This window comes from Sinocyclocheilus grahami, unplaced genomic scaffold (genome assembly GCF_001515645.1).
Source record: "Sinocyclocheilus grahami isolate Dianchi unplaced genomic scaffold, SAMN03320097.WGS_v1.1 scaffold153.1, whole genome shotgun sequence".
In the NCBI taxonomy this organism is placed as follows: Eukaryota; Metazoa; Chordata; class Actinopteri; order Cypriniformes; family Cyprinidae; genus Sinocyclocheilus; species Sinocyclocheilus grahami.
The window spans coordinates 1,857,684-1,885,539 of record NW_015505332.1 but is presented as its reverse complement, the minus strand read 5'-3'; the positions used below and the strand labels follow the sequence as shown (position 1 = coordinate 1,885,539).

General features: G+C 36.0%; 2 protein-coding genes across 2 annotated transcripts in view; one reads left to right on the top strand and one right to left on the bottom strand.

The window, feature by feature from the left end:
- The window catches only part of LOC107592455 (high affinity nerve growth factor receptor-like), a 38,316-nt gene extending 33,217 nt beyond the window's left edge, over nucleotides 1-5,099 (top strand). Inside the window, exon 17 of the mRNA XM_016281972.1 lies at nucleotides 4,511-5,099. Coding sequence (XP_016137458.1) covers nucleotides 4,511-4,696 — 186 coding nt within the window. The 3' untranslated portion in view covers nucleotides 4,697-5,099. The remainder of the gene's footprint in view (nucleotides 1-4,510) is intronic.
- Nucleotides 5,100-10,771: 5,672 nt separating this feature from the next.
- On the bottom strand, nucleotides 10,772-26,136 carry LOC107592520 (progestin and adipoQ receptor family member 6-like). The gene is made up of 7 exons (XM_016282052.1): nucleotides 26,011-26,136; nucleotides 19,230-19,474; nucleotides 16,943-17,070; nucleotides 15,600-15,815; nucleotides 13,004-13,100; nucleotides 12,751-12,895; nucleotides 10,772-12,647 (listed from the first exon to the last, which is right to left on the bottom strand). Exons 2-7 carry the CDS (start codon nucleotides 19,278-19,280, stop codon nucleotides 12,400-12,402), a joined length of 885 nt encoding a protein of 294 aa, XP_016137538.1. The 5' UTR covers nucleotides 19,281-19,474; nucleotides 26,011-26,136; the 3' UTR covers nucleotides 10,772-12,399.
- Nucleotides 26,137-27,856: the final 1,720 nt, after the last annotated feature.

Below are 27,856 nucleotides of genomic sequence, written 5' to 3'. Positions count from 1 at the left end.
GTGTGTGTGTGTGTGTGTGTGAGAGAGAGAGAGAGACGGACAGAGTCACAACCGTCTTAACCGTGGCTTGTGTACTGCAAACACATACCAGCTTCATCACTGTGTCTGTCACACGACTCTGTTCCCCTTTCGGGCTGTCTACATTTATTTTGAAAGATGAAGCTCGCGATTATGGTAAGGGGCATTACATTTCCGACGAGTGCTTGTGGTGTTCGGCCAATCACAATGCACTGGGTCAGCTGGCCAATCAGAGCAGACTGCGCTTGTCGGAAGGAGGGACTTTGTAGAAAATGAAGCGTTTGAGAGAGGCGGGGCATAGAGGACCTACAATAATGTACAGTATTTGAAAAATAATGTGTTTTTTGAACATTAAAGCATGTCAACATATTCTGTTACACCAAATACACAAAATAATGATCTTTAAAAAAGAATCATATGACCCCTTTAATGAATTTTGCAGTATTTTTTTTCAGCACGGATGCATTAAATTGATCAGTAAAGTTTTTACTGTAAAAATATTTTTCAAAAATATATTTTAAAATATATTCACATAGAAAAAAAGATAGATCAAATGAATACAGCCTTTGTGAGCACAAGAGACTCCTTTCAACAAGATTTAAAAAGCCTACACTTCTGAATGAAACCAAAACAAAACTCCTATAATGGTATCTTTGTCTAAATGTTTGTCAAATTAACAGCTAGTCGGTAATTAGTAGTAGATATAAGCCATTACACAGTAAAAGAAGTTCATTTTGATTTTGGACGACTTATGATTCTTTTTGACCAATTCATATGATTTGTCATTTGTTTAGGAATGAGACCACAATTTTCTACTTTAATGAGGCTTTTATGATGCTTTTGTGCTGGTTTGTCCCTTTTCACCTTTGACATTGTGCAAAAACTGAAAAAAAAAAGGTACAGGTTTAGAACAACAAGAGAGCGAGTAATTAAATTTTCATTTGACAGTAAAGGATTCCTGTAATGTTTACCTGCAATGACAGAAGTGATTTAGACTGTCTTATGGCATCAGCGCTGGTCAGTGAGTTAAAGCAAACAGACAGAGCTATTCCCAACCTTCATCGTGATGTGAACATACAATTTGGACTGGATCAGACCGTGCTCTTAAGCACTTATGAACGAGAAGATCAATAGATTTTTTTCGGTTCCAGAGTGATCCAGACTTCTCAGATTAGGCACTAAAAGTGGACTCTGGTGTGACCACAACTGCACTATTACGCTGGAGAGGCTTCTCTACTTTCAACAGAGAGGTAGATCACTTTCCCGCCGACTCGATTTTAATCCGATTAAACCTCATCTTCGCCTTGGGCCGACGTTGTTTAACCTTGCTAACCTAATCCTTCTCGAGCCATGATGGACACAGCTAATTATCTAGAGCCTAACTGTTTGGGACGGAGACGGATCGTTCGTGACTTTCCATCTGCGAGGAGAGCGGGTGCCAGACTTTCAGAGGGGTCAATGTGAATTTTTGTTAATTTATTGCAGTGATTGAAAGCCCATTTCAGAATGATGTTGTGTGGTGCTGACAGTCTCTTCGCCTGATTTGATTAAGAGGCAATGCTATAAGGGCTTGAAGTCACTGGCGTTTTAAATAGCCACCAGGAATAGCCTTGGAGAGAAGAGGGTGCTTCTTTACAGTCAACTGCTGCCTGTAGAAAATAGAGTAAAATAAATACAATTTTTTTTCTTTACAATTTTCTTGTAACGTACTATGAAAATGTACTGTAAAGTTTAGAACTTCCTCCATACCAAATAAAAGAGCATTTACTGAAACAAAGTTACACAAACTGCTCATTCTGAATGTCTTCAACTTTCTAATAGTATGTTTATATAAGACAAAGCTGCAGTTGAATTCAAAAGATCATAGAGATGGTGGAAAATGGTTTTAAAAAATAAATGACAAATGAAAAACACAAAATTTAGAACCACAGTAGGTGGACCTCAGGAAATAAAAAAACAAAAAATAATAATTTTGTTTTTTAATTTAACCTTTATTTAACCAGAAAAGACTCTCTGAGATTAAAAATCTCTTTCACAGGAGTGTCCTGGCCAAAATGGGCAGCAATACAATCAGTTGCATCACAGATTTACACAGCACAAACAAACTAAAAACACTTAAAACAATTACATATCATTGAGTCATCTTCCATTTGCCGAATAACTGATTTAAAATGAACAAAGACAGCAAATTTTGTAATTTTGATTGAAGTGAAAAGCCTTCTTACATAGTTCAGATCGAACAGAGTATAACAATTTTGCGAACAAAGGAAATATTTCTCAACAATTCTGTTGTATAAGACCGCAAAGATATAAAGGCAACATCCCCAAGATGGCTTTATAAATAAATACCAGTGCTAATAATAAACAAATTACTTAATATTAATTCATCAATATCAATTTTAAATGTATGTTATGACCCTTTTAAAAGTGCACATGCAATCACACATGTGCTTTTAAAGGGTGCATAACATAAATAAAAAAAATTAATAGTTATGCACACACACACACATATATATATATATATATAGGCAATACAAAATGATATAATAACAAATGATTATTACAAATATATTTGAATTATATGTGTGTGTGTGTGTGTGTATGTATGTGTGTATATATATATATATATATATATATATATATACAGTGCTGCTTGAAAGTTTGTGAACCTTTTAGAATTTTCTATATTTCTGCATAAATATGACCCAAAACATAATTTGATTTTCACACAAATCCTGAAAGTAGACAGAGAATCCATTCAAACCATGGAGACAAAAATATATACTTTGTCATTTATTTATTGAGAAAAATGATCCGGTGTTAAATATTTGTGAGTGGCATAAATATGTGAATCTTTGCTTTCAGCATCTGGTGTGACCCCCTTTTGCATCAATAACTGCAGGTATTGTTTCTTGTAACTGCTGATCAGTCCTGCACAATGGCTTGTAGGAATTTTAGCCCATTCCTCAGTACAGAATATGTGTATATATATGTATATATATATATATATATATACAGTGCTGCTTGAAAGTTTGTGAACCTTTTAGAATTTTCTATATTTCTGCATAAATATGACCCAAAACATAATTTGATTTTCACACAAATCCTGAAAGTAGACAGAGAATCCATTCAAACCATGGAGACAAAAATATATACTTTGTCATTTATTTATTGAGAAAAATGATCCGGTGTTAAATATTTGTGAGTGGCATAAATATGTGAATCTTTGCTTTCAGCATCTGGTGTGACCCCCTTTTGCATCAATAACTGCAGGTATTGTTTCTTGTAACTGCTGATCAGTCCTGCACAATGGCTTGTAGGAATTTTAGCCCATTCCTCAGTACAGAACCACTTCAACTCTGTGATGTTGGTGGGTTTCCTCTTATGAACTGCTTGCTTCAGGTCCTTCCACAACATTTCAATTGGATTAAGGTCCGGAATTTGATTGTCATTCCAAAACATTAACTTTGTTCTTTTTTTTAACCATTCTTTGGTAGAAGGACATGTGTGCTTGGGGTCATTTGCTGCATGACCCACTTTCTCTTGAGATTCAGTACTCGGACAGATGCCCTGACATTTTCCTTCAGAATTTGCTGGTATAATTCAAAATTCATTGCTCCATCAATGATGGCAAGCCATCCTGGACCAGATGTAGCAAAACAGGCCCAAACCATGATACTACCATCACCATGTTTCACAGATGGGATAAGGTTCTTATGCTGGAATGCAGTGTTTTTCACTCTTCAAACGTAACGCTGCTCATTTAAACCAAAATGTTCTATTTTGGTCTCATCCATCCACAAAACATTTCTCCAGTATTCCTCTGGCTTGTCCACATGATCTTTAGCAATCTGCAGATGGGCAGCAATGTTCTTTTTGGAGAGCAGTGGCTTTCTTCTTGCGACTCTGCCATGGACATTATGGTTGTTCAGTGTTATCCTGATGATGGGCTCATACAAATTAACATTAGCCAATGTGAGAAAGGCCTTTAGTTGCTTAGAAATTAGCCTGCAGTCCTTTGAAACCTAGTGGACTTTTACACATCTTGCTTTTAGAGTGTTCTTTGTTGGTGGAGCACTCCTGGGGAGGGTAACAGTGGTCTTGCTTTTCCTCCATTTGTACACAATCTGTCTGATCATGGATTGGTGGAGTCCAAACTCTTTAGAGATGGCTTTGAAACCTTTTCTAGCCTGATGAACAACATCAAATCTTTTTCTGAGGTCCTCGGAGATCTCATTTGTTCATGCCATGATACACTTCCACAAACATGACCAAACTTTGATAGTTCCCCGTTCTTTAAATAAAACAGGGCACATACTGACATTTCGATTATTTAAATGGGGTCACATTATGGCATTATAACATTAATGGCATAAAGATTTTTATATAAAATAATAGTTTGAAGTAGCAGACTAAAGTAACACTACTGCTACTACTTCCATATTTTTCCATTTGTCTACCTGTAAATATGAAATATTTACCCTCTTTCCAGGCCATTGAGTGCATCACACAGGGGCGAGAGCTTGAACGGCCACGCACCTGCCCGAAGGAAATGCATCTCCTCATGCAGGGCTGCTGGCAGAGAGAACCGCAGCAGAGGCTTGTCATTAAGGACATCTACAACCGGCTCGTGGCCCTCGTCAAGAACCCGCCCGTCTATCTGGACATCCTGGAGTAGCAGCACTCTGATCGAACCTGCGTGGAAAAGACATACTTCTGGACACAGGCTGTTTGAGGAGGAAAATCAGTGGTGGGTTTTGGAAGGACACAATTCACAAACTGTCTCCGATGTGCAGTATGAACGTTTCTGGTGTTTGTTGTGTACCTTTTAATCCACTGGAGGTACAAGATTGTGTCCATGTGTTTAAATTTGAAAAAAATGCATTATGCATTAGTGGAAATTGCTCATGGATCGTCATGACTCACCCTGAAGAGACACTTGATTTTCTATGAGGTTACTAATGTCCAGGTCTTGTAATTAAAGGTGAAGTGTGTAATTTTTCTCAATCCAGTCTAATATGCAGACATTGTAGGTTGATTTTCTCAATAAATGTAAAAACTGTGGCTCTGTTTGTTTGAGCATCCTGCCCAGTCTTACATAGCAACAGCCTCAACCAATGGTGTGAGTTTGGGGGCGGGGCTTTCTGTTTGTCTGACCAATGGGGAGAGTGGAAACCTGGGCTTGTATTACAGAATCATCATAATTCATAATCCTCTGTTTACAAGGTCTCTGCAGGATTTATGAAGGTAAAATTAAAGCTTTTAGGAACTTTTTCAGACTACCTTTCACACTGCAAAAAAAGTATTTTTGTCATTTTCCAGTGCATATGTCTAAAGATTCATAAATCAATAAGATACATTTACTTGAGGTGCAAAATGACACAAGAAATCTTGTCTTCCGAGAAATGTATAAAAATGAAGTGAGTTTATGATTGAAACAAGAACAAATATCTACCAGCGGCCTCAGAAAATTAAGCTTATTTCAAAGAGAAAAACGGTTGTTAGATATTGATAGAAAAATGTGTTAGATATTCATAAACTTTTATTCAATTTCTTACAAAACCAGGCTTCATACATTCGTTTTGCATCTCAAGCAAATGTATCTTGATTTAAGAATTTTTAGATATTTTCCTGGAAAAAAAGACAAAAATACTCATGAAGAACATCATTTTTTGCAATGCAAGCAACATTTAATGCCATGAATTAATGAATTTAAAACATTCTTATCCTGGTTAAGTAACTTGCTATTATCACTTAGGAATTCAAATCTTAAGGCAAGAATTATGATGGGAAGTTTCTGTAATACAGCTTATTTAAGCATTTGGTTCTCTAATGTCACGTTTATTACATACTTCACCTTTAACCATCATGTGCCCCCCAAACAAAGACTCTTTAAGTTGCTGTGATTTACACGTTGTGCCAATCTGACCGCATTTCTTTTCTGTGTCTTGCGATTATGAATATACTACATCAATCTGTAATGCGTGATCGACACATGCATGTATTGTACATCTCTCTATGTTGAACAGCAACGTCCTGTTATGGCTCCGAGTTCTGCTTTATTTTCTATATCAAAAGCATCAACAAGGTCAGCAACAACACAGCAGTGGGCAACATGGGCTGTGTACGGAATAAAGTACTAACCTACTGTATTTATTTGAAACCGTATGAAGTATGGAACGGAAAACTTTTCAAGCAGTCACATATTTAAGGCAAGACACTACTGGTGAACAAGAGTCAAAAATGTAACAAATAACCATACTTTTCCCAGTTCCCAGTAATCACATAGTATTAAGACAAATGCTTTGTATAACAAGTTTTATGAAATGTTTTGCTTTGCTGAACAGAAATGTGAACATTGGATAAAGCCAAGTTTAAAATTCTTTTAAACATAGTTATCCTATTTTATCACTCCATTTATTAGAAAATACTGTCCACAGCCAGAAAAAATAAACGTTTATCATATTTTTAGGAATAAAATGCTATATACAGTATGTACTATGTAACATCCTGGCAAATGTTACATGAACAAACCATTCTGTAAAAACCTTCATAACATAAAAAAAAAATAAAACTGGATAGTCCAGTGGATGCAACAAAAACTTGTTTGGTGTTGTAATTAAAATCTACAAACTTGAATAGATAAAATGTAATAAAATAAACACTTATATGTACATTTTGGATGTTTTGGAAGCAAAATAGCCCAAAATCGCATTATTGACTGGTGCATGAAAAAACACAGTTTACCTGTAGTGTCTTTCCTTAACTTAAAAAAAGTTACCGTTTTTAATCTAATTTTGTGCTAAAAATTTCAATGAATTCTATAATAATACCTGCTTTCAATGAGCATTTCTCAGTAATCTCAATGGCTCAGCAGGCACACACAGCATGCATGACACCATCTTTGCTCATTGGCTCTCAATTTTGGCCTTTTTTTAATCCATAAATGCCATGTGACTAATCACCATAGACCCACACGCTGTAGTATGCTAGTATGCAATTCCGAACACAGCCAGAAATCCAGCATGACACTGGTGTAAGGGCAGAGATCAATCAATCAAGTATTCATTTATCATACAGCATGTTAAGCTGCAGTGGTCACTGTTTACCATTTTATTAATGGGCACATCACTTTTATGTGCTGGTTGTGCCTCTTGTACATAATCTAGTTACCGAACTGCATTATTTTTTCCTTATCGATTTTCTATTCTTTTTTTTTTTTTTTAAAGGGGTGGTTCATTGCAATTTAACTTTTTTAACGTTAGTTAGTGTGTAATGTTGCTGTTTGAGCATAAACAATATCTGCAAAGTTAAGAAGCTGAAAGTTAAATGCAAACGGAGATATCGTCTTTCTGGCAATTCTGGCAGTTTAATGCCTACAAAAACGGCTGGTAGGGACTACAACGAGTTACTTCCCGGGTTCGTGACATCACAAACCCAGATAAACCCCGCCCTCTGGAAAAGGCAGAAAAGGGGGCGAGGCCATGCTGCGCTGCTTTAGAGAAGAGGAAGAGAAAACTAGAGGTGCACGTAAAAATCTGTTCATATATGAATCGCGATTCTGTCTTCTAATGATTCTAATGGATTCACAAGTTTCAAAATCAATGTTCTAAAGCAGCGGTTCTTAACACTGTTCCTCACTCTCTCTCAGCTCCAGCAATGAACTGTTACAATTATACACTTATTTTCACATAGCTATGAGAGGCGTTAAACATGGACGCGCGTGCAGTTGCCGTACTGTCTTAAAGCTTTAATCAGGATAAAGCTGTATATTAAAAGCTAACATAAGCAGTAGCATTTACAAATAACAGAGTATCTAAAAGTATGAGACAACAACAAACAAAAACCATAGGCCTAGCATTAAAAGCAGTGCTTGCACAGGCTCTGCGCGATCCTCTTCAATAATATCCTCTGCTTCTCAATCGGGCTCAAACTGATAAGCGATATTAACGATGCCTTTGTTTACAATACAACCAGAGCACATGCCTATTTCTGAGGGAGGGGCTTCATAAAAGCAGGAAATTGATCAGTGCATTTCTCAGAGAAGGGACAGAGCGGTGTGGAATAAAGGTAAAATATGTGAAAAATAATGCGTTTTTAAAAAAACGAAGCATTAACATGTTAGACTGCACCCCATAAACACAATCAAGCCTAGAAAAAAACTACTGAACCACCCCTTTAAAACTGTAATCTTACCTAGTGGTTCAAAGACGAAATATTATTTCACAGATACAAGTCTTCTATGCCTCCTAATGTTATTAAACAAATGGTTTACAGCTAGAAGACGTAACAGTACATTTTAAAGGATGAAATTGAAGATAATTTTCTTTAACATTAACTGTCACGGAGTGTTGGCATCTGACGGCTAACTTATCATTTGTTTCATTGTACAAATAAATATAACAATTTGGATATACTTTGTTTTCTATTTTGTTGATGGACAATAGCTGTATTAAACTGGATTTTCTTTTTATTGGCAGCTTCTGTATGTCATAATATTGATAATCTCACATTATTGCTGCATGATTTTCATATTGTGCTCTATGGATAACAGTGCAAATTTACCAGAAACGAATGTGTAGAGAATATCAGCCTCATTTCAGTCGACAAGCATACCATAGACTGCTATTGTTTTTATATAAAACTAAATATACATACAGTGGGATGATGTCCAGAACTTTTGAGACCACATTGAAAATCTGGAATTCAAAATGTCATTTAGGCCTGTAAATAAACAGAGTATTTTTTTGACATTTTAAAACAAGTAGTGTTATGATGTAACATGAAAAAGATTTTTAATATTCTGCATTATTATGGTCACTAATCATCCTATACACATTTAAATTAAAAACACCATCATAAAACAGTTTCAGGTCCCACTGACTTCCATAGTATTTTCTGTCCATACTATGGGAGTCGATGGGACTCGAAACTGTTTGGTGACCAACATTCTTCAAAATATCTTCTTTTGTGTTCTGCAGAAGAAATAAAGTCATACAGGCTTGGAATGACATGAAATGAGTAAATGGTGACAGAATTTTCATTTTGGGGTGAACTAGCCCTTTAATTGTATAAATGTTTTAAATGTAAATGTCTTTTAAATGTAAAATAAACAAAAAAATACAGATGAGAGTGCAAATAACTGGGCAGCGGTGATGATGGATAAAGAGGATCTTTACAGAAACCATCAACAGATGGACAGAAGAGCTGGTAGAAAGTGACAGATGGAGGTGAAGTTGAAACCTCAGATTACAACATAGATGCAAACCATGAACATGCTGTACAGCAGCCTGAAAAGCCCAATGTTTCATAGTCTCAGTCTGTAAATTAGAAATGTGGAATCTTCGACAACAAATTAGCTATTCACGACACTGTGCTGAAAAAACAAGGACGCCAAACACTTATCACACATACAGTATATCTGAAATAAAGAAGGCCTTGCTATCGCTTCCACGCATTTATTTTGCCTGAAATCTCAGCACAGAGACTCCAGAGGACTGAAATGCATTCTGGGTAATGGTATCACTGTTTCTGCGGTGCCTACACTCAATTCTCACGGGTCATTTGTGTCTGGACCACTATTCCATTTCACCCTCTTTTCCAGGCAGTCGATGCATTCCTGCCTCAGACGCTAAAATGACTAGTGATGCACAATTAAAGGGATAGTCATTAGTTACTCACCCTCATCTCGTTCCAAACTGCTATGTCGTATTGAAATAACCTATCGTTATTTTCAGTTGGACTTCAGGAGGAATGATGATACAAACGGTTTCCGTAAAACATATGTGGACAATGGCGCTTATCGAGCCAAATAATCTATGCAATATTACAAGTCTTCTGAAGTTATCCGATTGTTTAATTTTTTGAATTGGACACACACACACACACACAGGTTTGTTTTTGTGAAAAGTGGGGACATCCCATAGGCGTAATGGTTTTTATACTGTACAGACCGTATATTCTATTGCCCTACACCAACCCTACCCCTAAACCTACCCCTCACAGAAAACTTTGTGCTATTTCAGATTTTCAATACACTCCATTCTGTGTGATTTATAAGCGTTTTGAAAAGTGGGGACACGGGGTAATGTCCTGAAAAGTCACCTTCTCCTTGTAATACCTGTCATACCTTTGTCATTATACAAATTTATGTCCTCATTTGTCACAAAAACGCGCACACACACACACACACACACAGACACAGACACACACACACACAAATTAGGATTGCACCTATAATATCTATAAACCTTTATATTGATTATAGAAATTTACATTCATTTCCACGACTTTCCAAGTGAACACTTTAAGGTACAAATATCTAATAGTTTTATTTAATCTAATAAATTTATATAATTTAATTACATAATTTATAATTAAGTTATTAATATGAGGTAATAAAGACTTGATGTACATATTTAGACAACAATTTGAAAAAATAAATAAATAAAATCCTGAACTCTAACTAGATCGAGGGTTGTGGACCAAATCCCAAAAGAGGTCAAAGGATGATGCTTCAAATCTTCAGCATATTGCAAAGAAACACTCTTACTAATAAAAACATGTTACACAAGAAAATTACAGGAACAGAATTGGCTCATACACTTTTGTGTTAAGCCAATAATGCTATTTGCGTAATCGCTCTGTATTCAATGATACCACAACAGCTGGACAAACACTGTAGTGAACAATGAGTCAGTTTAATTCTAGGCACTTACATATTTTTCACATTTGTTACAAAAATATTTCAAAATTGACAATGGCAAATAAAAGGCATTGCGATAATGATTGCATATTTCAATTATTAAAGGGAAGCATTATAGTAAAAAAAAAAAATTCTGGCACATTTAAAAGCAAAAATTAAATAATTTCAATTTCCTTGGTAATTTTAAATGCTACTTTGTAACATTAAATGGTGCTTTAAAACACAGTTTTCAAAACTGCAATACATTCATTTGGGCCAACAAACACACAGGGATTGGGAATCCAAAACCTTTTACGTTTCATTTAAATCTAGTGCACAAACTACTGTTGTGACCAGTCACATTCACATCTAAACCTCTTTGAGTAGAAGAACAGACTCCATCAGAGCTGGAGCTGGAAGAACACACACCTACTTACACCAAACGGTGAGCCAGAATTTCTGCTGTCGTACTACAAATAGGCATTTGGAGAAATGCAGAATCTTTCCGCCACTAACCACTGAAGCACCTACTTTTCCTTTTTAACCCAAGATCCCTTTCATATACACCAATTAAAATATCATTACCACCAAGTGACCGATCTTTGGAGCTTGTTAGAAAAGGTTCCGCAAAAATACTGCCTTTATGCAGCATTAATTGCACTGAATTACAAGCCAACGTACCTGTCCTGCACCGTAAGGTCAGACGAAACAAACAGACAAAATGAGAGACAGAGGTTAACAGCTTAGCCATACGCAACGATTAGCTTCGATTTCTGGTTTAAGAACAGAACGTAACTAAATACATGAACACAAAACCTATTTCGAGTTTGCACTGGATCCACAAGTGCATTGACAAAATGCAATTAAATAGAAAAACCTTGTGTATCAATATAAACAGAGTGTATTGTACGCCATAAACCTGCAATGAACAAAACAATACCACAGATATGACACATAACTCAAAACCAGAGTGAAGGACTCCAGTGCAGCCCCATATTCATATTAGTAGGAGAATGATGTTTAGACGAGCTCAAGTAAAAGTGGAAATATTTTTCTAAAAACAGCCCTTAATTGATTAGTTACTGAACCTGTGAGATTATTCAAAGGTGTTCCATTAAATCCAAATCATAATAAAAAGGGACATTACAAATACAAGCATAGCTTCACCCACCCGCATGTCATTTTAGATATGATACCCACCATCATTTTTGAATATTTTGATTATGCAACACATCATAAAATTGGATTAATCATATTAATGATGTTACTCATGATGATATTAATGCAAATATAAAATCCCTGATTAATGCTACGTAATCATTTTCCAGTTAATATTACACAACATGAATATGTAGTGACACAAACATCATATTATGTTCATAAAAAACCCCAAAGCTATGTTAGAATATATCCTGTAAAAATCAATATTAGCGTCATTCAACCCTCAACCTTTCATATCGATGACTAAAAAATCTAATCAAATAACTCCTGAAAGGTCGCGATTATCATTAGGGTTTTCGGCTGGGATAATAAACCGTGAGTATAAAATTAACTAGAATAAACGATCTCGAATAGCATAAACGTTTATCTTCTTAGTACATAAGTATCAAGGCTTATATATCAGTGAAAGTGACTGTATAAGTGCGCAAATGTCCAGAAAGGTGCACAGTGAGGTGTGGAGTGATCAAGAAAGCTTGTTACTCCTGATGAAGGTGGGCCGAAGTGCTTTGGCGAGGTGTTCGTGGTAAACCGGCGCTAAAGATGCCAATGATGCCCAGGTTGAGCAGGACGCCCAGCACGAGGACCCCCAAGGTGGCCGGAAACGAAGGTAAAGAGGAGTGCGACGTCAGCCAATCTTTGCGAGATGCCATGTCTGTCAACACTGCCTCCATCTGGAAATGTGTGCCCACCACCGCACATATGTGAAAGAGCTGGTGACTGTGACCTTGGAAGAGGAAAAAGTGGTCAAAAGAACAAAGAACAAAAGAACCGGTGTGAGCCATTGAGAACTAAACAAAGATGACTGTAAAATCAATAAAATGAGGTACCGATGTAGTCGAAGCGTCCAGGAGCCAGTCTCTCGGGGAGGTGAGATGCAAACAGGAAGCATGTGAGGAACGCAAAGAACAGATGGTAAGAGTGGCTGGCCAGAGCTTGACTGGGACTACAGCTCCCCCAACAGCACGACAGCAGCTACAGACACACATGCGGAAGAGAAGAGTGCATTCATATCTGCAGTGTACACAATGTGCATACACAACTGGCTAATTTGCATGCGCAGTGAAGTGTGTCCGTACTTACGCGGTAGAACAGTGGGAAGCTATCAAAGAGGAAGGGGACGACAAACGCGGCTGTTCGCAAGATTTTACTTTTATGTGGGAACTGCAACTCTACGAACCTGTTACAAAAGACAGAAAAGTGCACCCTCACTTAAAATATATTTGTTATAGACATAATATATTTTGAAATAAATAATATACAATAATATTAATAATAAAATCATAAAATGTAAAAAAAAAAAAGAATCTCATGTGGGAACTGCAACTCTACGAACCTGTTACAAAAGACAGAAAAGTGCACCCTCACTTAAAATATATTTGTTATAGACATAATATATTTTGAAATAAATAATATACAATAATATTAATAATAAAATCATAAAATGTAAAAAAAAAAAAAAGAATCTTTTTTTAGATATGTTCAAAATAGCATCTTACCATACTGCAAACTAGTAAAACACAGGAAAATGCTCCCTCATTTAAAAATAAATAAATAAATATATATATATATATACAACCAGTTAAGCACTTTTGTAAATAATGTATTTATTAAAATGACTGAAACCTTTTGTGCAACCAGGAATAAGGGCAAAACGAACAAAGGTCTGTGTGTGAGAGGGACTCAATTTATATAATGAACTCCCTATTATTCAGAGTCTGGCTTTGAAATGACATCTGCATTAGCTCCTGTAATCGCAGACTTAGTAAATGTGTGCTCGGGTTGTATTGTAAACAATGACGTCGTCTATATTGCTTATCAATTTGAGCCGGATTGAGACGCAGAGGATATTAGTGAAGAGGATCGCGCAGAACCTGTGCAAGCACGGCTTTTAATGGTAGGCCTAAGATTTTTGTTTGTTGTTGTCTCATACTTTTAGATACGCTGTTATTTGTAAATGCTACTGTTTCTGTTAGCTTTTAATATATGGTTTTATTCTGATTAAAGCTTTAATGCAGTTCGGCAACCGCACGCGCGTCCATGTATAACGATTCTCATAGCTATGTGAAAATAAGTGTATTCACTGAGCTGATGATCTGAATGAGAGAGAGAGAAAGAGGGAGAGAGAGAGATGCAGAGCGTGTGCAGAGCAGGGCGAGGGACCTGGGAAGTAACTCGTTGTAGTCCCTTACCAGTCGTTTTTGTAGGCATTAAACTGCCAGAATTTTAAAAGACGATATCTCCGTTTGCATTGAACTTTCAGCTTCGTAACTTTGCAGATATTGTTTATGATCAAACAGCAACATTACACACTAACTAACGTTAAAAAAGTGAAATCGCAATCAACCACCCCTTTAATACATAAAATGGAAATTAATGCTGAATTATTTAAGACTTATTTATATGCTATTACAGTATTTATTAATATTTTGAATGGGCTTTTATTTTATATTTTTCATATTCATTTTAGTTTAAGTTTTAGTCCTTTTGTAAGTTTTATGCTTTTTGTTTTTAAAATATTTAGTTTTTTATTTTAGTTTAAGTTTTAATAATTTTTGTGCTTCAATTGACAAGGCATAATTTTTAATTTTTCTTTTTAATGTTTAGGTTTTCTTCTAACATTTGGTTAAAAATCATGCTTTTGATGAAGAACTAATTTTGCCAGGTTAGTGGCATCAAATCATTCTAAGTAGTAGAATGTAGTTGACTTTTGTATATTTCGAAAGCTTTGTTTGAGGCACTTAGTAGTATAAAGTCAGGTAAAATGGGTCACTTTTTCATAAGATCATCTAGAACAGCATTAAAATGTTTTTTTTGCGTGTTAAAAAATGTCTCATCATTTTTGCTGAGGATATGACACAAAATGTATGGTAGGAGGCTTTACAGTCTTCTGCTCTCTTTCTACGTAGCTGCAGTGTGAACCATAGGTGAGGTTTTTAGTCAAAACTCTAGATATGCATGACTAAACCTGCACGACACTGATGTTTAAAGGGGTCATATGATGCGATTTCAATTTTTCCTTTCTCTTTGGAGTGTTACAAGCTCTTGGTGCATAAAGAAGATCTGTAAAGTTGCAAAGACTAAAGTCTCAAATCCAAAGAGATATTCTTTATAAAAGTTAAGAGTCAGCCAGGCCCCCCCTAAAACGGCTCGTTCTAACACGCCCCCACATGTCTACGTCACGATGTGGGAAGATTTGCATAACGCCGTCCAAATGTTCATGCAAAAAAAAAAGGGTTTTCATGTTTTTGAATCATCGCTCCGGCCTGACAGGGCATCATCACAGTATGGTAAGGGCGTAACATTTCCGTCACACGCTTGAGGTATTCGCCCAATCATAACGCACTGGATAGCTGGCCAATCACAGCACACCTCGCTTTTCAGACCGATGAGCTTTGTAAAAATCGACACGTTTCAGAAAGGCAGGGCATAGAGGAGAAACAATAATGTACAGTATGTGGAAAATAATGTGTTTAATAAACATAAATATATTTAATTACACCAAATACACAAAATAATGTTCTTTTTAGCAACATCATGTGACCCCTTTAAATAGAAAATATTTGATAAGAATGGCCACTGTGTCAGTGTAATGATGATAATGTGCTTATCTACCGGCCAATAGAGTTCACAGTGAAGTGTCACTCCAAACAAACAGGACAGAATCGGCCGTGAGAACCGCAACGTACCGAGACTGTAGAGGCTGAGCGCGCCGTAGTCGAAGAAGTAGCAGATGTGACGAGCCTCGGCCGACATGGTGCTGAAGGTGTGAGCGCAGCTGGAGGTGAAGGGGTACAGGCAGATCAGAAGCATGTAGACGAGCAGCGGCCAGGTGTAGCTGTCCATCAGGAAGTCCAGAGAGGAGCACAGCACGCTGAACCGCCACAGGAAGTACCTAGAACAGCACAGCTCAGGTCATACACGCGGAAATTATGTTTTGTGTGAGGAACGTTCATGTAGTGCACGACTCTGAATAACAGAGTTCACTACCATTCAAAGAAATTAGCAGGTTTATTTAGCATTAAATTGATCAAAAGTGTCAGTAAAGACATTTATAATGTTGCAAAAAAATTATATTTCAAATAAATGCGGTTCTTTTAAACTTTCCAGTCATAGAAACCCGAAAAAAAAAATGCTACAAAAATATTAAAAGCAGCTGAACTGTTTTCAACATCATCGATAATAATAATGTAATAATGTTTCTTGAGCAGCAAATCAGCATATTAGAATGATTTCTGAAGGATCGTGTGACACTGAAGACTGGAGTAATGATGCTGAAAATTCAGCTTTGCATCACAGGAATAAATGATTTTATTAGTTATTAGTTAGATTAGTTATTTTAAAATCATATGATTTCACAGTATTACTCTTTTTACTGCATTTGTGATCAAATGACTTAGAGCATAAAATATTTTTGATTAGTTTTTATTTATTTATTTATTATGCATTTTAAGTGTATAATATAGTTTTATATAATATATTCTATATATTCATGTATTTTAAATATAACTTTATCTTTATCTTGTATTATATTATATAAATAGATAAAAATATTTTTTTTCAACTCAAACGTTTCATCGTGTGATGTTGTTTCTGCACCTGATGTCGCATTTATCATGCATTATGAATAATAATCTTCTGGTTTCTATTCAACAAATTAATAAATAAGAAAATAGTCAAAGCAGTACCATTACCAATTAATGAAGTACAATTAATTTGTAAAATATTTAATGAACCTTAATATTACCACAAGGTTATTTAATAGAAAAAGCATTTTTGTTAATAACAATAATGTGAAATATACCAAAACAAGATTTAGGTCATACTGCCCTGTACTGACATAACACTAATATACTTTTCAAGTAATGTGTTTAGTGCTTGTAAAATCTGATATTGCATAAAAGTGTCTGCCCATAAGCTCGATCCTGATTGCATAATGAAGCAGTTCAACCAAAGCTTCAAAGCTGACAACCTACTAGTTTGGCACTAAAAAGGAATCACATGTTTAACTGGGCGCTTTACCAGGTCGGCAGGAAGTGGGTCCAGATATTGACCGTCTCGTTGGTCATTTGAAAACTGCTGAGAATGCAGTCCAGGGCTGAGCTCCTGGGATGACGGTACCCGGACATGATGCCGTCCTCTCGAAACACCTGCAAAGATGCACATGGACGTCTAAAATACATGCAATTACATCTACACTGTAAAAAAACAACTCCATCAATAAATCACGGCGTCATATATGTTTCCATTATTTTAATTTATCAAACTAATTTAACCAATTTCAACATTTTTAAGTTCTACAAGATTCAACTTGATTTTTTAAGTCAGTTGAATTTAATTTAGGTTAAAATGACTTGTACAGCCAACTTGATTATACTTTACATTGTAAAGAATCATGACAAGGCAAGACACTGTCAAGAAATATGTCATTACCTCACCCTTACAGTACGGCATACTAATCAAAATGTGTGATACATTTTGACAACGCATGCTACATGTTGACAGTGCAGCCAATGCAAAATAAATGAGTACCATAAAGAATTCATATGCACAAATATAAAAAATAATTATTGATAAGCAGCAATATTCACCTATCCTGTTCACCAGAATATCTTAAAGGGGTCATATGATGCGATTTCAAGTTTTCCTTTCTCTTTGGAGTGTTACAAGCTGATTGTGCATAGATAAGATCCCTGAAGTTGCAAAGACTAAAGTCTCAAAACCAAAGAGATATTCTTTATCAAAGTTAAGACTCTGCCCCGCCCCCCTAAAACGGCTCGTTCTAACACGCCCCCACATATCTACCTCACTATGTGGGAATATTTGCATAATGCGGCCCAAATGTGCACGCAAAGAAAGAAGGCGTGGTTTCAGTAACCGCAGTTAGTGTTGAAGCAGCATGTCAGGGAGACGCTGTGTGTTTCTAGGCGAAAGCAAAAGCATTTTATTTGGCCTTCCGAAAGTAGATGCATTTAGGAATCTTTAAGATTATTTACAACAGAACAGCAATGCATTTTATGGACGACCGTTTCGTGAACCTAGGAGAGGAGGTCATTCTGACTTTGCTATCACAAACTGGCACTTCTGAATCAGCTAATGTTTTGTTATTAGTTTAAGTATTGCTATTGACTGTTCAAATGCAGAGTTTTGCACATCATGTGTGTGTGTGTGTGTGAGAGAGAGAGGAAGAGACAGGGTCACAACCGTCTTAACGGTGGCTTGTGTACTGCAAACACATACCAGCTTCATCACTGTGTCTGTCACGAGACTCTGTTCCCCTTTCGGGCTCCGTCTTTACATTTATTTTGAAAGCTGAAGCTGGCGATTATGGTAAGGAGCGTTACATTTCCGACAAGTGCTTGCGGTGTTCAGCCAATCACAATGCACTGGGTCAGCTGGCCAATCAGAGCAGACTGCGCTTGTCGGAAGGAGGGACTTTGTAGAAAACGAAGCGTTTGAGAGAGGCGGGGCATAGAGGACCTACAATAATGTACAGTATTTGAAAAATAATGTGTTTTTTGAACATTAAAGCATGTCAACATATTCTGATACACCAAATACACAAAATAATGATCTTTAAAAAAAGCATCATATGACCCCTTTAATAAATGAAAAAGTCACACTATCCATGAAGAGACGAATTGTTGAATAAAGTCGTTGTTTTTGCTCAGAAAAAGTATTCTCGTCGCTTCATAACGTTACTGTTGAACCACTGACGGCAGATGGACTATTCTGATGATGTCTTTCATACTTTTCTGGGCCTTGACAGTGTAATTTACTTGGCAGTTAATGGGACAGTCACAAGCCTCCCGGTTTTCATCCAAAATATCTTAAATTGTGTTCAGAAGAGTGACGAATGAAGCTTTTATGGGTTTAGAACGACATGGGGGTAAGTGATTAATGACAAAATTTTCTTTTTGGGGTGGAGTAACCCTTTAAATATCATTATAGTATACTACTAAAACATTCTTCTAAACCTCATCTTTTGTGTTCCAAATAAGAAAGTCACATGGGTTTAGAATAACATTAAGGTATGAACATGTATGTTTAAGTGAGCTATTGCTTTAATATTCTGAATGCAATTCATTCATCTGATGTAATCGTACTGAAACTGTGCTGGAATTTCTTTAAGAAAGATTTTGCAGAACTGAAATCTGTGGCTTGCACCGTCTGATCCAGCTTACTTGGCCTGTAACTTTTAAGTACATGCAGGATTTCCCAGGGATTTCCCTTAAAGGGGAACTGAACTGCAACAATAAATGGTTTCAAACGCTCTCTTTGCACGTCAAACAGATACTCCCTTCCTCACCTTTGGCACCTGGTGGATGTCAAAGAGCTGCGGAAGTCTGAGGCTCAGCATATCTGCGGGGAGATGCAGCACTCCCCTCCCTCTCTGACAGGCCTGCTTGAGTCTCTCCTTGCCTCCTCGACACAGGACGCACCACAGCGGACACTCCAGACCCCGGGATGGGCCCCCTCCCCCTTCCCCCCACCTCACACACTGAGCCCAGCCCCAACCATGACCCTCTCCAGCCCCCCGCCACGCAGGAAACACTGCAGAGAGACACACACACACACACACACAGACACAATGAAGATCTGACCCATATGCAGTGAAAAGAAAGCTGGTTTACTGCTGAAAACCCCTTGAATAAGTGCTTTTGCTTCAAGACCCAGATTTTACATTGGTAACTTGGAACACAGTGCTAAAAAAATTCTTGAAATGTATTAATATTACTATAAACTCCACAGGCTCAACAATATGGAAAACATAACACAGGAAGAATATAGCAAAACAGGATTCTTTATTTGTTTGTTTGTTTTAAGTTAATACTTTTATTCAGCAAGAGTGCAGCAAGAATATATTTAATTAATCAAAAGCGACAATAACGATTTTAAATAAATTCTGTTCTTTCTATGCTTGAACAAAAGATCATAGTTTCCACTAAAAAAGTTAGAACAACTGTTTTCAACCTTGATAATCAGAAATGTTTCTTGAGACTGGTTTCTATTAGAAGGATTTCTGAAGGATCATGTGGCATTGAAGACTGGAGTAATGAAGCTGAAAATTCAGCTTTGCATCAAATAATTAATATACATTTTTAAATATATTCAAACAGAAAACAGTTATTTAAAATTTTTATAATATTTCACAATTTTACTGTATTTTAATCAAATAATTGTAACCTTGGTGAGCATAAGATACTTCATTCAGAAATAATATAACATCTTACCAACCCTAAAGTATTTAACATTTATTTACTTATTTTCTTTCATTTACATTATTATTTAAAGTTAAGAGAGTGTGAACTTTATGCACAGGATACCCAGAACGACCTACGTCATTTGCAGTATGAAATGCACTTGACCTTTCATTTCCAGTGAAACTATGCACTATACAGCCTCTTGACCGATTTTAATTACTTTTGTCTGCAAAAATTGATTACAAATGTAATATAACTCCAGAGATGAAAACGAGACTGTTTTACACATGCAATGGCATGACATACATAATCAGTTTAGAAGGTTTTACCATTGCATTCTGTTCCACACATCTCTGAAAAAAAAAAACATACTATGGCTTTATGCTTTTATACTATTTCCATTTTACAAGAGAGAGCATGAGAGACTTTTGAGAACTGCCATATGTTTTAAAGCTTTAACACTCAAATCAGTCTCAGATATTTCATCATCACACACCCCGGTATGGGCCTCTCGTTTGACTCTTTCAACTAATAGCAGGGAACATAACTTGGCACGTTGGTGACATTGCATGATACTGTTATATGCAAACATTTTTGCACACAACCACTAAAAAAATACAGCCATTCTCTGGAAGCTGAAGTTCAACTGTTTAGCTGGGGTCCGTACTTTGCTTTGCACAGGGGCCGATCCTGTGAAACTAGAACAGAATGTGCTTTGTGAGGGGCACAGTGTTGACTGTTACACGCGGAGCTGTATGAAAATGAGCACGCTTTCTCCACATGGACAAACTGCAGCCTAAACAAAGCAGATGGAAATGCTTGACCAATTCCTCCACATTAGAGTCCTTCCTTACTGTATGCAGTTACTCTGTGGATTTGACTAAAGAGATTGATATTAGATATTAAACCCATTCTCTCTTAATATTTTTCAGCTATTTACAATGCAGTATGACTCAGTATTTACAGGCCAATTTGCTCTGGATGGCAAAAGAGTTGTATTTTTTAATTAGTAAACCAGCATTTTGACAAGCAGCCAATGTTTTTCCATTACATGAACACAAGAATTAATTTGCACAAATATAAATAAATCGTGAACAGCAATAACTGCCTATGCTGTTCAGCAAAATCTTTTATATGACTGAAAAAAAATTACACAGAGGAAATGAATGAACATTTGTGTGTTGAATGGTAATTCCTTGAAAAAACCTATTTCAATTGCAAATGTATTGTCTCAAACAATTATTTGGCTAAAATTCTCTTTTGTAATTATGAAACAAATTGAATGATACTGCTCTTAGTAATTAAAAACGGTAATACAAAATTATTATTAATTATAATAAAATCAGCATGTTGTCAGTCAGTGTCATTTTAATATATCTTAATAATATCATATTTTTTTTATATTTTACTATTAAGGTTTTAATGTTTTAATTTTTTTTCATCTTAAATTACCTCTCATTTTATTTCATTTAAATGTTAAGTTTTAGTAATTTTACGTAGTAAAATCTCATTTAAAAAATATATATATTTAGCTTTAATTTATTTTTATTTCAGCTTTAGATTTTTTTGTAATTTTAGTATGTCAGCTTATTGTAATGCAATTATTAGCCAAGGCAACATTTCAAATTTTTTGTAGGTAATATTTTATTTCATTTCAGCTTTATTTCAACCAACAAAAATTATTTGTAATACTTTTAGTGAATAATAATAACACTGGACTAGTATGCTTTCACTCTATGGAAGAGAGCAGCATGAACATTCGGCTAAACGTTTCCTTTTGCACTCTACAGATAAATGAATGTCATATGGGTTTGGAGCATCATGTGCATGATTAAACAATGTCAATTTTAATTTCTAGATGAACTATTCCTTTAAAAGCACATCACAGAAACTGTCCGGGATTCCATCTACAACAAATGCATTTACATAAGCTAATACAACTGATAAATTCCCCCCGGTCAGATTGTGCGGGGCTGGACATCCATTCATGGAATATGCTGTCATTATTCCATGGGCCAGTGTTGATCTTATGGATTAACGGATTGTGGAAAGTCTCCTCCATCAGCTGTTTGAATGGAAATCAAACATAAACATAATTCATCTGACACTGGATATGAAGTTCTTCACATAACTCCCTTTGGGAAACTTGTCATTCAGAAACAAACAGCTCACATCCCAGTTGCCACTGCTAAGTTTGAACTGGATGTGTTTTTTGCGTCCTGTTGATAGGTGGAGATGTTTGGATTACAGTCTGACTAACTAAATCCCATGACACACCAATCTGAGACAAAACAAGAGGAGCAGATGAGCTCAGCTGAAGCTGCTGATGTGTGTGTCCACCAACTGAGACCAACGACGAGTTGTTATTGTCACTCAACTCGTTTTCTGACGTATTTCAGAACGAAATGGGATATAAAAAGAATAGGACATTTTATCCAAGTCAATTTGATGAAATGTTACATTTTTACCACTTGGACAAACAGTTACTTGGAACAACAGGCATGCACTGATTAATTGTTGACACCAGGAATGTGCATTAAAAAAATAAATGGGTTCAATTTTGATTTCATGTTTGCTCACAACTATTGCATAGCCTATTCCAAACCAGAACAAATCAGACTAAGACAGATGCTTAACGACCTTGCTTGTGCGTCTCTCGCTCCACATCTCACCCTCTTCAGTAATTCAGACATTCTTTCACTGACTCGTGATTGTGTCACAAGATCTGCCTCAATGGAAGTCTTTATCACTGCATGTTGACAATAGAGCGCATATGCTTGCAGCCTGTATGCGCACATTCTGTTGGGCACACATGTATCTGCAGAACACATATGGACACTATCTCAGGCTCTAGGCATTCCACTGTCATGTTAATACACGATCATGGGATGAAGCTGTCTGGCTACCACCTACACGTACATGACTAACAATTATGCAAACGCCTTTTAAATGCCTTTGCAGTTTTTCAAGAAATAGATTTCAAAGGAAAACATTTTTGTTAGAACAATCCAAACCTGTTTTGGAAGTTCTGTGTAACATTTTAATTTTGCCTGAGGATTTTTCTTGGAAAAGAAAGCTTTTAATGATACTAAGTAAACAGCACCTTACATACATTAAAACTGTATATTTCTGGGGAATTAACAAATGATTAGTGCTGCCTGCTAAAGCACCGCTACAGAATATCCCATAGCATTACACTGAACGAGGGACCCACAACATATGCATTGTAAAAATGTGAAATGTACAGTAAAAACGACAGCTGTGGTTACCAGAACTTCACCGTAAAACTGTAAAAATACAGAAGCAACAATATAAGTTTTATGGACTGAACCTAAATGTTCAGTAAAAAGACATGCACTTCATTAAAGGGATGGTTTACCCCAAAACACACCCACAAGTTGTTCCAAACCTGTATGAGTGTCTTTCACCTGTTGAACACAAAATACGTTATTTTGAATAATGTTGGTGACCAAACAGGTGACGGTTGACTTCCACAGTATGGGAAAAAAAATACTATTGAGGTCAATTGCTACCGTCAACTCTTTGGTGACCAACATTCTTCAAAATATCTTCTTTTGTGGTTAGAAGAAAGAAGAAACTCATACAGGGTTGGATTACATTTTTGGGTGAAAATATCCCTTTAACCAAAGTAAAATCTATTTTGTACCTTAAATATTAATTTATAGGTAAATACTAATATATAGAAAGAGCACACAGTGCCATATACACAAATAGAAAACACATTCACGGTAACACACGTGACTTTAAAATAAAATAATAAACATTAATTAATGTAACATAAAACCCAAATCTACATAACTGATAACAATAGGAAAAAACATAATTAAAATCAAAAATAAAAAAAACTGTACATTAAACCGTATTTTACTGTAAAATTACATGAACTGTCTTGTTAGATCTATTAATGTTTTTCACAATATACAGTAAGGGAATGTTTAAACTTATAAACGTATAACTTCTTGTTACCCATTTAACAGGTCTTTAATCTTTAAAATTCCAATCATTTTTAAAGAGACTAGTAAGCAAACACCTAGCAACAACTCAGAACACCTTAGAAACTGCACAGCAATATTCTGACAAGCACCCAGAACACCTTAATATCGTGGCAACATGGAGGAAACAGAAAACGTTAAACATGTACTTTGCCAATAAAATAGAACTGATGAAAGGAATCGCACTAGTTCCTATCAATGCAGCAGTGAGGATATTAGACAGTAAAAATGATAACTCAAAACCATGGGTGGAAGAAAATATGACCCGCATGAATCACACATATGGTTGAAAGCCACAGGAATGCACACTCAATATACAACAACGTAAACAATATCACATGTTTTGCACTGCAGCTATACTTCAGAATTAGGAGAGAATGAAAATGAAAAAAAAGGTTTGTCCTGGAAAATGCTGACTATGCAGCCCTCGCAGGCTAAATCTTCTTGAATGTACAGGAACAGTGAGAAGAAGAAAAAAAGGGAGTTTTTCCATAAGTCACAGGGTTCAAAACAAGAAGCAGAAGATATGAAACACGTGTAACAGAATTTGAAATCCGCTTTAGGGGACAAACTTTAAATGAAAAACTTTTTGGATGCATTTTGTGGATTTGAAGCAAACAAAGCCCGTTCAAAAGTCAATGTCATAATGTCAAAGTTATGATGCTGACTTTAAGACAAACTAATTATTTTCCACATAACTTCATTTCTTTTGCAATACGGACAGAGACAATAAGCCAATTATTTAATTTGGCAAACAGCATGTTGTCTTTATAATATCATGATTAGAGTGAGAGACAGTTACCCAAAAATGAAAATTTTGAAGACATTTTGAAGAATGTTGGTAACCGAACAGTTGCTGGTAGCCAGTGACTACCTGCAACTATAGCAAATATCCTCTTTTGTTTTCAGCAGAAGAAAGAAACTCGTACAGATTTGGAACAACATGAGGCTGAGTAAATAATGACATCCTTTTCATTTTGGGGTATCAATCCCTTTAAGCTTAGTATTTCTCAAACAGTATAAATGGTTCTGCATACAGTATACATGAGAATATATAGGCGCTCTTATATTTTAGGAGAGGGGTCCCTCACAAGGGATCACCATATTTAGCAGTCCTTGCCATCTAAAAAAAATGTAATGCATTAAGAACAAAGGCCAAAAAAGTAATTAATACACAAACCCATTGATCCCAAAGTTCTAGACACACACAAGCCACACAATTGGTACAAAAGAAGCACATACATGTCCCTTTCTTCATATCTTCTGGTGGAAACGTGGAGCTCAGGAGGGCGTCCAGCACAGAAAGAGACCTAGACAGGCTGGTGCTGTCAGTTCTACAGTACTGAGGGGTTGGAAGAGGCCCTGTATTACTTATAGAAGCCTGTTCACGTGAACTAATGTAGGCTACTGGATTCCATGTATTCGAGGAAAAGACATGCAGTTCTGCAAAAGCATCTCTCCCAACATATGCATGCTATATATATATACTCTCACCCATAGGGAGGTGTTCAATGTCAACTCAACACGTCCACAATTCACAAAATGCCAAACTCATTTCCTCAACTTTAGAAACCACTGCTTATAACATCTAATCCTCCACCCTGATGTTGTTACATGACACTTCCACTTTTTCTTCGCCAGAATAACATATTTGCAATGAGTTTGTGTGAGAGTTCACCGCCTCTGCGTTGTAATATAAAGTCATGACATGTTCATTGAAAGCATATAGTTTCATAACATTCCTTCATATGACTTTTAGAATAGCTCGTTTGAAAGTTCAGCAAATACATGGAAAGGTTCCATGCATAGCAACAATTTTGACACTGCGGATTGAAATGACAGCGTAAAGCAAGAGAAAATCGAAGGTCCAAACCTTTGAACTTGATCTGGTCTATGAGATGATTTGCGCGTGCCAGCTGGAGATGTGAGGTCGCCAGTTTGGGATCCGAAGAGTTACAGTTAATGGGGGAAAAGCGCGAAATAACTACAGCTCCATAGCCGAGCTAGGTCCTAAAGTTAGTGGACAGCCCCGAGAATCATTCGGGCTTTGTGTGTCCCTCACATTCCTTGTTAAAGCAACACAAACAGCAGTGGGAAATCCCACCCTCCGCGGCGCGCGCGAGCTTTCTCTCATTGGATGGAGACATGAAAGAAGCCCAGTGTGTAGAATCAGGAGAGCAGCGACAACAAAGCCACGGTACCCGTTCAACTGCTCGTGGCGTTCTCGTTCTGTTTCGAAGAACGAAATGTGCTTAGAAGAAGAAGAAGAAAATATGCAAAGACACTCAACTATAGGCGCATTGACTAAATGTACAATATGGCCTTGAGTGCATCGAGTTTTTTTTTTTTTGCAAATGTTATGATGAAAAATGCAAAAGGTATGGAAGCCCGTTTCCACCACTGAATAAAAAATAAAAGAGGTCATTGCGACAGAATTGCGAGCTATAAAGTCAGAATTGTGAGATATAAAGTCAGAATTGCGAGCTATAAAGTCAGAATTGCGAGCTATAATGTCAGAATTGCGAGATATAAAGTCACAATTGCGAGATATAAAGTCAGAATTGTGAGATATAAAGTCACAATTGCGTGATATGAACACAATTGCGAGCTATAAAGTCAGAAATCTGACTTTTTTTCTCAGAATTGTGAGATATAAAGTCAGAATTGTGAGATATAAAGTCAGAATTGTGAGATATAAAGTCAGAATTGTGAGATATAAAGTCAGAATTGCGAGCTATTAAGTCAGAATTGCGAGATATAAAGTAAGAAATCTGACTTTTTTTCTCAGAATTGCGTGATATAAACTCGCAATTCTGAGAACATCCCCCCCCCTCAAAATTGGACTTTAACTCGAGTTTATATCTAGCAATTCTGACTTTATAACTCGCAATTGCAAGTTTATATCTCACAATTCTGTGAAAAAAAGTCGCAATTACCTTTTTTTTTTAAATTATTATTCAGTGAATTCTGAATTGCGAGATATAAACTCGAGTTAAATGAATTGTGAGTTTATATCGTATTTATTTATTTAATTTTGACCGGCATGTATCATATTTAGTTAGTCTTGTTAAAATATTAGTAATGATAATTATTTGTCACGTTTCCGTTTGGTGTTTTTGAATGAACGAAGCATTTCGTTCACCATCGTGAACGATTCGCTGTTTTTAAACGAATCAGTTGAGTCCGCGTTCTTTGACTCGCTAATAAGATAAAAGGCGCTCATATAGCCCATATCCTGGCTAAGGTGAAGATTTATTAGCATGACTGTCGAGGGCATTTCCCCCCAAAACATATACTACAATAAATAATACATAATGCGGTAAAGAGTGAGATACAATTGATGAAAAGAAGGGGAAAATCAAACAATTACACAACAATATATGTGCAAATATTAAACAAAAAGAAACTCAACAGTGAATGGATTTAAAATACTTTGGGATGGGATAATTTATATTGTAGTCATACAGCCTAATATTTTATGTTCTTGATGATCTATAAAACAAAATTTTTGTTTAGGTACAAGAAATAAAACACCATAAATTATTATTATCATCATTATTATTATTATTAAATAATAATAATAATAATAATGTATTTAAAAATGATATTTAAGGTGAAAGACACATTGTTTAGGTACAATAATTATTATTAGAATTATTGCTATTATATTTAATCAAAATAAATAAATAATAATAACTAAAAAATTATATTTAAGGTCA